The 12,135-nt window shown below is 44.3% G+C and overlaps 1 protein-coding gene across 1 annotated transcript in view; it reads right to left on the minus strand.

The window, feature by feature from the left end:
• The window catches only part of APAF1 (apoptotic peptidase activating factor 1), a 65,118-nt gene that overhangs the window by 43,584 nt on the left and 9,399 nt on the right, over window positions 1-12,135 (minus strand). Inside the window, 3 exon segments of the mRNA XM_078865829.1 lie at window positions 486-653; window positions 2,264-2,502; window positions 8,575-8,706. Coding sequence (XP_078721955.1) covers window positions 486-653; window positions 2,264-2,502; window positions 8,575-8,706 — 539 coding nt within the window.

The raw sequence follows: 12,135 nt of genomic DNA on the forward strand, positions 1-12,135 counted from the left end.
CGGTTGTCCTATGGTTCAGCTCGTCCCCACTGTGGGAATGTATAATTTACACCACTCACAAAGAGATGTATACAGGAGATGAGTACCACCGGAATGTTGATTTAAGCAGGTAATCACTTTGACCTTTTAAACCCAGATCTCCTACATCATCAGTTTTTATTCCGATTCTGTTCCGATGACGTACAAGTACTAAAGTAAAATAATTTTGCCGGTACCGAGGTTCCCACGAGGCCACACGGGAGGCCATGTCGCACACTTTGGCCTCAGCTATCATAGACTGTGGTCATGTCATTATGGTTCTCTGCAGTGAGTACAATGTCTTTAAAAACAACGACGCTACGCCTCTCTAAATAAAATTAACGCTCAACTGCTTGCGCGTTCCGAGATTCAGCGGTGAATTGGACTCCACCCTGCAACTTGCAGATGTCTTGGAACGGGAAAGACTTAAGATCGTCGAACTCTTGGGACAAATGGTCAAGTTTCACCTGCAGCAGAGCATGGTTCTTTTCCACCAGGAAGTCGTGCTGCAAGTCGTGCAAGGAGTACGTGAAGGTGTCAGCGTCCTCTTGCTGAAAGGCCAGGGACTTGTCCACCAGGACCTTCATTGTGTCCTCCACCTCCACCACATCCATGTCCCACAGCACACTCAGAACCTGCAGGCACACAGCAGAAACTCTTAATTACAGTAACAGTGAGTCACACACACGAGCGGCTGTCTCTGGGGCTCGCAGCCTCTGCGGGTCCGCATAAATTTCAAGTACGGACGACGTACCAAACCACGAATTGTGGCTTACATGGGTGCCCCTGGTGTCTCTTCCAAATGAGACCATCGCGGTTTCATGCGTTCTCATCTGGTTAATAGATTTTGAATGCCTGTACGTTATCTTAATGTCTGTGTGTCTTTATGCACCCATATCTCTCCGTCTCTTCTGTCTTTCTGTGTGTCCAAATTTCTCTTGGTATCTCAGTGTAAATCTATTTGCAAGTCCCTCTCTCCATGCTCTTCTCCATCTCTCTCTCCCTGTGTCCCTCTCTTACATATCCATGTCCCTCTCCATTACCTTGCCCGTGTCTCACTTTATCTGTGTGTCTGTATCGCTGTGTGCCTCTCCATGACCATCTTTATGGGATCCTCTTTGCGTGTGTCTCTGCCCGTGTTTCTGTGTCTTTGTCTGTTCCTCTTTCTCCATAGCTTCTCTCCTTCCATCTTCCATTTGTATGACGTGGTGCAGTAACTGCTCAGAGGGTGGTCAGGTTTTTCGACCGTGCTACAACAATAATCGAGCCTTGTCTCGCAGTCAGAACACTGATTGGTTAGAGATACATGAGCGGCAGGTGATGAAGTGCTACCAAGCTGCACGTGCCGGGAAATGGATGATCACCCAATAGGGCACCAGGATTACCACCTGGCTCTGGATTAGTGGGACTTGCGCCTGTGGAGGGTGGGAATGAGTCATCGCCAGAACAGGTGATGAATGGCTTGCTCACCATTGGTCGATGTTCCATGCTTTGAAATCAAGCAGCTGATTGTCTGAAACCTTTTGTGCGTGGGTTTTTTTTTCAAATTTTGGAGCACAAGGTCTCCCTCAGGGTTGAGATGGCCACAGTTACCACCCCTCTGGCCTTGTGAAGTACCGTTGTGTGTTTTTGCACGATAATGCGTTTCTACAGTGTAACGGCAAAGTCTTCGAGAAGACATCAAAAATGTTAACGAATATATTTTTTTTATCAAAAACACAAGTATATCCAATTTACTTGCTGAATGTATTTTTCAAATCCAATAATTAGTTTAGTAGATACAATTACACCAATTAAAATCACACAAGTAAAAATGCACACTTGCATGATTAGACTCTAAAGTAATATATATATAATGAACACTTTAGATGCTATTTTTGCCAAAATGGATAAAGTTAAAAAATAAGCTTGTACCTTTCGGGTCTGACACACTGATGTTTGATTACATTTCTAATTTAAAAGGTCACCCCTTGGCATAACAAATAAAAATGCACGCAGGGAAAATCACCACACTGAAAGTCACAACTCTCTTCTGCTTCTTCCATCGCACTGCTCCAATTTCGAATTCCCTCCCATCGTCTCTTTTCCAAAGTTTTATAACATTGCTCAATCAGGGGCACGTGTGAACTCTTATCTGTTACACAACTCTGAGAGGGCTGTTTGTATCCGAGGGCTGTTTGTATCCGATCGCTTGATGTGTCAGGCCCTTGTCAGCAAATAAACAAAAATCCTGTGGCCACTGTACCTTTGAGGGTATTTTGGTGTCCTTCTGGAAAACGACGAGGTCGTTGTAGTGATCCTGAAGCTCCACCTGGAGGGCGGACACGCTGATCTCCATGGCCTCGTCCAAAGCATCGTAGTCGTAGGAGGACGGTTTCCGAATGCGCTTGAATTGCTTTTTCTGGAGCTGTTTCAGGTAATAGCTCCAGCGAGAAGGAAAGTCCTTGAGCAGGGCCCCAATGAGAGTCACCACCAGAGGAGAACCTGGTCAAAGGAAAACAGCATCAGCCACTCCCCACCAATTAAAAGTAGCTGGGGACTGCGATGGGCATAGCGAATCATAATTGATTTTTGGGCTTCAGCCACGTATATGATCTGGCCACATTCTTGTCGTGTAGCCCTTCACCACCCAACATAGCCAAGCATTAATTTGCCACGTGTAGAAGCGTTTTAATGCGCCAATTATTATCGTTTCGGCTCAAAGGTAAATTTGAATAAAAATGTTCATGACCAAATGCGTCAATTTGATATCTAACATTTCGCTTGAACCTGCGGCAAGCATCTTCAGGTCATGAAAAAGGTCATTATGACGTTCTGGTTGGCGTGTTTATGCACCACGTTAAATGACTGGACATGTGACAATTTAATTTGTTTGGTTACATCACGAAAAAGACATTTCCGCAAGGTTACTATGTTGCCAGACCCAAAATCAATTACAAATCATATTGGCTGCGAAAAAACTACTACGTGTTAGGAGGTCGTGTTTTGTGTTGTCAGTGTAGAGGGCACTCCAAAACGCCAAGGATATCAGTTTACATCATGTGATGGGAGGTTCTTTTTCCATGAGTTCACTTAAAAAAACACAAAGCTGACAGCACCCAGGCTGTTCCTTAGAGTTCAAATGAAACGTCATAATGAAAATTCGATTTGGTGAAAAAAAATTCATACAGCAATTATTGTGGAGCCCCTTTCATTTGTCATTGTGTGTGGATGTGCTGTGTGTGATTTTAAATTCTTTGGCATCTAAAAGTCACAACCAGATTTGCTGAGAAAAATTGTATAAGTTTAGAAACATGTCTGCTGCAATTTAATCGTCAGGCACCGCGGTGGCGAGATGTTACCCCCCTTGCCTGGTACGTAAGAGGTCATGAGTTCGATCCCGACACCTGTATATTTGGAGACCGCGTGTTGTCTCCCCATGGTCCTCAGGTCCACCAGTGTTGCCATCCACATTTAAAAACATGCACTGATATGATTTGGCTGCTACGATAAATGTCCACATATGATCACCACTTTGATGAGCTATCACTTGTGGTCAGGTCTCCTCTGAAAAAGAGGTAACAGCTCAGTGGCCTTGACCTGGTTAATAAAATTAATTTACATTTAGTGTGTGGCACTAATGGGTGGAGAGAGTGTATTATACTTACATTCCTCTTCTCTAGTTGGCTTGGCAATGCCATCAATTATGATTGCCAACCTGCATTTGTTCTGTGCAACCATTGTAAACCCTCGCTCCCCATGCAACAAGCGTGGTGCCATAGCAGCTATTTTGAATGTGGTGCCATTGAAAAGGAGCTATTGGCTCAATGGGCAAGCTTCCTACCACTCTCTCATGTTTGTCCAACGACCTTCAAAACATTCCAGTCATTTGTAGTTTTGCCACTTGAAAGTGGCAGCAGGTGTTGACTGGCTCCCAGCTTTCTTTTTGTTTTCTGGAATGTTCAAACTTAATATTTTAAGTCGTGGAAAATATATTCCCTCAGGGACTGTGAGCCGTGTTGTGATTCAAGACATATTTAAATTGTAAATGTGCAAATACAAAATGAGCGGAAATATTTTTGTAACTGTTCCGTGATTTTCCATTTCTGCAACGGCGGGGGGGGGTGGTGGATCTTGCGTGACCAAAGTTAGCTGAGGCTTTTACCAAGTGAGGTGAGGATCTACGGCTTTAGACATAATTCGAGGCCATTGTGCATCAGCAATTTGTACCACAGTATATTCTATTCATTCTGATGGCACTTGTGGCAAAGCGCTGCTGGTAAATTCAGTACATTAATTCTAGATTTGAAGCTTTCGTGACTGCAAGGATTCATATTCTTAGGTTTTTTCGGTAAAGTCACGTAGGCAAAACATTAAAATTAATGAAAGTAAAATAAAATAAAAAATAAAAATCACGACGTTTCGGAGGCAACACAAGTCTCCGTCATCAGGTGGGACCGTCACAGCCAGATTTGCTGCATCAAGTGAGGCAATGATTCAAGATGTAATCCCTTAAAAGCAAGTTGAGGGGGGAGGAGAGGGGGGCGGAGCTCATCAGAATGTGGTAGCCAATGAATGGAACGTATCGGGAGGGGGGCGGGGCTCAAAGACGGCACAACGTGTCACGTAGAACGCCTCGGGAGGGGGGGCGGGGCCAAAAGAATGCACGACGTGGTACACGTCGACGGCGTGGACGTGGTTGTGCGCAAGCAACTACTGCTGCACACGCCAACGCATTGGACAGAGAGGGGGGGGAGGGGAGGCCAAACGAGAGTGTGGTGCAAGTGTACGTGGACATGTGTGTGTACAAGCACCTGTTGATACACATGATAGAAAAGAACGAAAATGCCCATGTTTATACCAGTGCTGGCTGAACAATGAAGAGAGTACTGTTAAACACTGGAGATGTTAACACTCGGTAAAGTAAAGTAAAATAGTGCCTGTCAGATAAGATGGTCCAAAAATGTGTAATTAAGTCTTTTTTGCGTGGTTGATAACATCTTTCCAATGATTACTAAGTTTGTACCCATCATCACGGTTGAAATTATGTCTGTGTTTGTATATTTGTTTGGCTTCGTGTACAAACCTTTGGCTGCCATCAAAGGTTTGTACACGAAGCCATACAAATATACAAACACAGACATAATTTCAACCGTGATGATGGGTACCACCATCATCCCGGTCCCGAAGAAGTCATCACCCTCCTGCAACAATGACTACCGCCCGGTCGCACTCACTCCAATCCTTATGAAGTGCTTCGAGCGGCTAGTCCTACAACACATCAAGTCTGTCCTTCCCCCCGCCCTGGACCCTTTCCAGTTTGCGTATCGGTCTAACGGCTCGACCGATGACGCCATCTCCGCTACCCTCCACTCAGCTCTCACCCATCTGGAGACTAAAGACTCCTACGTCAGAATGCTGTTCATCGACTTTAGCTCAGCATTCAACACAATCATCCCCCAGCAGCTCATCCACAAACTAGACCACCTGGGGCTCAACACCTCCCTGTGCAACTGGCTGTTGGACTTCCTGACAGGGAGACCACAGGCAGTTCGAGTTGGCAGCAACACCTCCGGCACCATCACACTGAACACAGGGGTCCCCCAAGGATGTGTGCTGAGCCCCCTCCTCTTCACTTTGCTGACCCACGACTGCACACCATCATTCAGCTCCAACCTCTTCATTAAGTTTGCGGATGACACAACTGTGGTGGGTGCCATCAAAAACGGGGATGAGACAAACTACAGGAGTGAGGTGAGCAGGCTGGCCACGTGGTGCAAGGACAACAATCTCCACTTGAATGTTGAGAAGACGAAGGAGATTGTTGTGGACTTCAGGAGAGTGCACACCCAGCATACTCCGCTAACCATCAACGGTGCTGCAGTGGAGAGGGTGAGATGCACCAAGTTCCTGGGTGTGCACATCTCTGAAGACCTGTCGTGGAGTCACAACACTGCATCACTGGCCAAAAAAGCCCAACAGCGCCTGTACTTTCTCCGCAAACTGAGAAGAGCAGGAGCCCCGCCCCCCATCATGCACACCTTCTACAGAGGCACCGTTGAGAGCATCTTGACGAGCTGCATCACCGTGTGGTACGGCACCTGCACCGTGTCCTGCCGCAAGACTCTGCAGCGCATAGTGAGAGCAGCTGAGAGGATCATTGGTGTCTCTCTCCCCCCTCTTCTGGACATTTATAACACCCGCATCACCAGCAAAGCAATCAAGATTGCAGGTGATCCCACCCACCCATCTCACAGCCTCTTCAGCCTGCTGCCGTCAGGGAGGAGATTGCGGAGTCTTCGGGCCAAGACCAGCAGGCTCAAAGACAGTTTCTTTCACCAGGCTGTCAGGAGACTCAACTCCCTCCCTGCTTTACCATCACTCCCCCCCTCTGCCCACCCTCCCCCCTTTGCCCCCTGACCCCAACCCCCACACACACATTCACTCGTACATCCTGATCTCTGGACTGCACATTGCACTACATCGCACTACCACACCGGTTTAAATATCTTATTTCTTTAAATATTTTATTTAAATAATATTTTACATTTTATAATTCTTGACTGTTGTTTATTTTAAGTCTATTACATTTTTGATTTTTTATCTTGTGTTGATCGCCGATTGTTTATTGTTTATTTATGTCTGTTAATTGTGATTCATTGTTTACTTGCTTGGTTGCACCGTGGGACCAAGAGAGAGGACTATAATTTCATCTGTGTTGTATGTCATGCATGTAACACACTTGACAATAAAGTGACTTTTGAATTTTTTTTTGAATTTGAATGGGTACAAACTTAGTAATCATTGGAAAGATGTTATCAACCACGCAAAAAAGACTTAATTACACATTTTTGGACCATCTTATCTGACAGGCACTATTTTACTTTACTTTACCGAGTGTTAACATCTCCAGTGTTTAACAGTACTCTCTTCATTGTTCAGCCAGCACTGGTATAAACATGGGCATTTTCGTTCTTTTCTATCATGTGTATCAACAGGTGCTTGTACACACACATGTCCACGTACACTTGCACCACACTCTCGTTTGGCCTCCCCTCCCCCCCCTCTGTCCAATGCGTTGGCGTGTGCAGCAGTAGTTGCTTGCGCACAACCACGTCCACGCCGTCGACGTGTACCACGTCGTGCATTCTTTTGGCCCCGCCCCCCCTCCCGAGGCGTTCTACGTGACACGTCGTGCCGTCTTTGAGCCCCGCCCCCCTCCCTCCCGATACGTTCCATTCATTGGCTACCACATTCTGATGAGCTCCGCCCCCCTCTCCTCCCCCCTCAACTTGCTTTTAAGGGATTACATCTTGAATCATTGCCTCACTTGATGCAGCAAATCTGGCTGTGACGGTCCCACCTGATGACGGAGACTTGTGTTGCCTCCGAAACGTCGTGATTTTTATTTTTTATTTTATTTTACTTTCATTAATTTTAATGTTTTACCTACGTGACTTTACCGAAAAAACCTAAGAATATAAATTCAGTACAGTCATCATCCTATATAGCAGCCATGCTCTATCCACCACTGATTTAAGGCCTCCTCAAGTCCTGGCCTTTTATTATGGTCTCTGTGATGCAACGATGCATCGAGGTGCTGCACACGAGCTGATGGCATCTCTCCATCTCCATGGTGAAAGCCCTTGTGTCTCGTTCCCTCCGTGGTTACTCTCCCATCTAAACCGCAATTTAGTGCTGAGATGTAATTTCTTCATGAGAACGTCACTTTGCAATTGCATTTGACATCGTGTAGTGTTGTCCGTTTACATATTAGTACAATACTCATCCTATTTCTGTTTCATGTTTCTACAACTTGAGTGTAATTGTACTCTGTTCAGCGGAAAAATAATTCTGCCCGAGCTAACTTCCACTGCAGGGAGTTTATTAATTAACAGCGATTTAGGCGAGTGCAATATTTTATAAGTCTTACGTGACAGCTGATTTTGCCCTGATTTCTATTTGCATCATCGCTTCACGTTATTCGACTGGTTTTGTTTTTGTCATTTTGGTGACCGAGGTGATTCTTGTGAATGAGGCTAATCCTGGTCTCATGAGTTCTAACCCACTTCAACAACATCAACTTGGAACTTGAAATGACTGCAAATCCATCATTAGTTTCATCTAAAACATTATTATTGGACCCCCCAATGGCAGCCATCACTGTGTGGCAGAAGTTGACTGTGCACTGGCCTGCAAGTGGGAATTAGTCTGCCAGGAGGGGGCGATGATTACTATGTGTGATCCCAAATTAGTAATTTGTAGTGTAATCTGTCAAATATGGCAAACTTGGACCATGGCGATGGCACACAATGGCCGATTGTTTGTATGCTGAACTTCTCTCGCGCCGTGTGTAGCCAACCGTGCTATTATAGCAATATGAGTTTGAGTATTTCATTCAAATCCAATAACAATTGCGCGTTAACCTGTATGGCAGCGATACGCACGGCACTGCCGTACCCATGATGCCACACCGTATGTATGTTGAACTTCTTTCGCACCGTATGTAGCCGACCGTGCTTTTTGGAGGTGCTCACAGCGTGGAGCCCACACGTTTGACTCCACGAGAGTGTTTACCTCGGCACTCCGCCACGATGCCTGCAGCCTCCTCGGGGAGGTCCTTGATTTCTCTGCCCACCCACTGCGCCAGCACCTGCAGACATTGTTCCTCCGACAAGCCCTGGTCCATGAACACTCTGTGTTTGGCCCCTTCAGGGAAGATTCAGATCAGGAGTCATCACTGACAAAGCAGCAAGCGGATTAAGTTCTATCTGTACGGGGATTGACCACGAATTTTCACCAGGTTCTCTGGTTTCTTCCCATACGTACAAAACAATAATTAATACCTCCAATTAGCATGCTTGGCTATGTACAGTGTACCAACCATAGAAGCCAGGTCAATCAGAGTAGTTATTCTTTGGTTCTTTCGGTAAAGTCACGTATAAAGATAAAATAATAAATTAAATAATTGCATACTACGACGTTTCGATTGCAACACAAGCAATCATCATCAGGTATAAAAGAAATAGCAACAAAAATCTAACCAGAAAACTATAGACAGACATATAAGCAGACAGATATCACAAAAATACACAAAGAGAGAACACGTATCGGCACAAAGAGAGAGATCGTCTCTGTGACGAGGCCTTAAATATAGAGAGGGGGCGGGGTCGGAGAGAGGGAGGGGGCAGAGAAAAAATTAGCATGTCAATGAGTGGACGACGACGTGGTACGGTACGCAAGCTTGAAAATTAGGAGAAAGACACAATAAAATTAAATAACCTAGCAAAATATCGAAATGTAATGTAATGCAACACAGAGAGTCGGTCAACACACATAAGGCCTCGTCACAGAGACGATCTCTCTCTTTGTGCCGATACGTGTTCTCTCTGTGTATCTTTGTGATATCTGTCTGCTTATATGTCTGTCTATAGTTTTCTGGTTAGATTTTTGTTGCTATTTCTTTTATACCTGATGATGATTGCTTGTGTTGCAATCGAAACGTCGTAGTATGCTATTATTTAATTTATTATTTTATCTTTATACGTGACGTTACCGAAAGAACCAAAGAATAATTCCTGCAGTCACGAAAGCTCCAAAATTAAGATTAAATCAGAGTAGTGTTTGACTCAAGTGCTCCATTTCAGGGCATCTCACTGAATGAAGTTCTGCTTACCAGACCAGACCTAACCAATAGCCTCCTATGAGTGGTACTCCATTTCAGGAGAGAGCCTGTCGCTCCAAAAGCCGACATCGAGTAGATGTTCCACTGTTTCATGGTTCAAGATGAAAACGTCATCAATGAGAATGTTAAATACAGGATGAAGGTACATGTCTTTGGTAATCGTTCATCACCCGCAGTAGTAGCCACCTCTGGACTCAGCAAGACAGCACAGGAAGGAGAACAGGCATGCGGTACGGACGCCAAACAGTTTGTGGTCTTAAATCCTTGCCTACAAATGCAGAGGCCATGGATCTGCTAACCTGAGGCTCCACAAAATAGCATCTAACAGTGCTGATAGTAATGGATGCATTCCCTTCAGACGACCATGCAAAGGATCTAGAGGACTTAGATCTCGGTGTCGACACACTAAAGATTCAATAGAGACTTGGGGGGTTCAGCTGGGACCTCAAGATGGACACATTTCATATTCCAGGTGTCAGTCGATGAAAAACCATAAAGCCAATGCCATTATCCCATCAAGAGTGAACAGCCTCTATAGTCCACCTTGGTTTGTAGCTTCAGTCACCATACGAGGGAGGTTCTTGCTTTAAGAGCTTTCTTCAGATTCACAAGACTGGGATACCCCACGACCCAATGAAAAGCTACAACAATGGGAAAGGTGGAAGGATTCCCTGCAGGCTCTCAACCAGCTCCAGATCCCATGTCCCTACACCCTTAACTCTATTCTTTGGTTCTTTCGGTAAAGTCACGTAGATAGAAAAATAAAAACTAATAATAAAGAAACAAAACAAACACTAATGTAAACGGTAGCTTGGTTCTTAATCGGAGTGAGTCTACTGGAAATCTATAATGTAGACTGTAGCCTGGTTATTAAGTTTGGTGAGTGTACTGGTAGTCTATAATGTAAACTGTAGCAATGGTTAAGCTGGGTGAGTGTACTGGCAGTCTATCATGTAGACTGTATCCTGGTTCTTAACCTCGGTGAGTGTACTGACAGTCTATTATGTAGACTGTAGCCTGGTTTTTAAGCTGGTGAGCATATTGGTAGTCTGTAATGTAGACTGCAGCAATGGTTATTACACTGAGTGAGCGTACTGGTAGTCTATAATGTAGACTTATTACTGGTTCTTTGAGTAATAAAAATAAAATAAAAACCAGGCAACAGTCTACATTATAGACTGCCAGTACACTCACCGAGGTTAAGAACCAGGCTAGTCTACATTACAACCTGCCAGTACGCTCACCGAGGTTAAGAACCAGGCTACAGTCTATATGATAGATTGTCAGTACACTCACCAAACTTAATAACCAGGCTACAGTCTATATTATAGATTGTCAGTACACTCACCAAACTTAATAACCAGGCTAGTCTATATTATAGATTGTCAGTACACTCACCAAACTTAATAACCAGGCTACAGTCTACATTATAGATTGTCAGTACACTCACCAAACTTAATAACCAGGCTACATTCTACATTATAGACTGTCAGTACACTCACCAAACTTAATAACCAGGCTACAGTCTACATAATAGATTGCCAGTACACTCACTCTGATTAAGAACCAAGCTACAGTCTACATTAGGGATATTTATTTATTATTTTTCTTCTTATTCACTTTTTTTTTATCTACATGCCTTTACCGAAAGAACCAAAGAATATGAATTCCTGCAGTCACGAAATTTTTAAGTCTAAATTTAACCCTTAACTCTCTTTCTGAAGCTCGGCGCAGAGGGATCTGTGTCTTGAGATGTCTCAATGAAAGACATACCAGCCGTGTCTTACTTAAAAACCACAGATGCCACAGGAATGTACCACATACGGTTCATCCTCGGGAAAGTCAAGCTGGCACCACAGCGAAGCTGCAACAGACCCCGTTGAAATTGTGGAGCCTGGATCAGACACAGAGATCCGCCCTCAAGTCTCACGTACATTGCGTGCTCCAACAATCATCGGAACCACTCGACTCTCCCAGGAAGTTCTTACAACTCTCATGGCCGAGGTTTCAGCTATCGTCAACGCGAGACCTCCGATTCCCGTGTCTAGTGACTCAGGAGTCGCCACTCATCCTGACTCCTGCTAACTAAATATTAAATACTCACAAACACAACTGTCGGTAGTTGCAGAACATGTTTGCGAACAGAGGCATTCAATAGATTTTGATAACGTTGAAGTGTTGTGTAAAACGAATTATTACTGGCCAAGGCTAATGCGAGAATCTATTAAAATTGAGAGAAATACAAATAACTTTAACCATTCTGACAGCTACAGGCTTAGTGCTGCTTGAAAGCGTATGAAGTAATATAACTTACAATTGTATGCCTTGTAAAAGGCATCACATACTAATTAACTGTGATTAACAATCATTGTTATATAATTACAATAAAACCCCTCTACTCTCTGCACCTGTTTGGCTCACAATGATGACTTTATCTTGCTCTATTTAAGACC

This window comes from Lampetra fluviatilis, chromosome 21, assembly GCF_964198595.1.
Source record: "Lampetra fluviatilis chromosome 21, kcLamFluv1.1, whole genome shotgun sequence".
Taxonomy (NCBI): Eukaryota; Metazoa; Chordata; class Hyperoartia; order Petromyzontiformes; family Petromyzontidae; genus Lampetra; species Lampetra fluviatilis.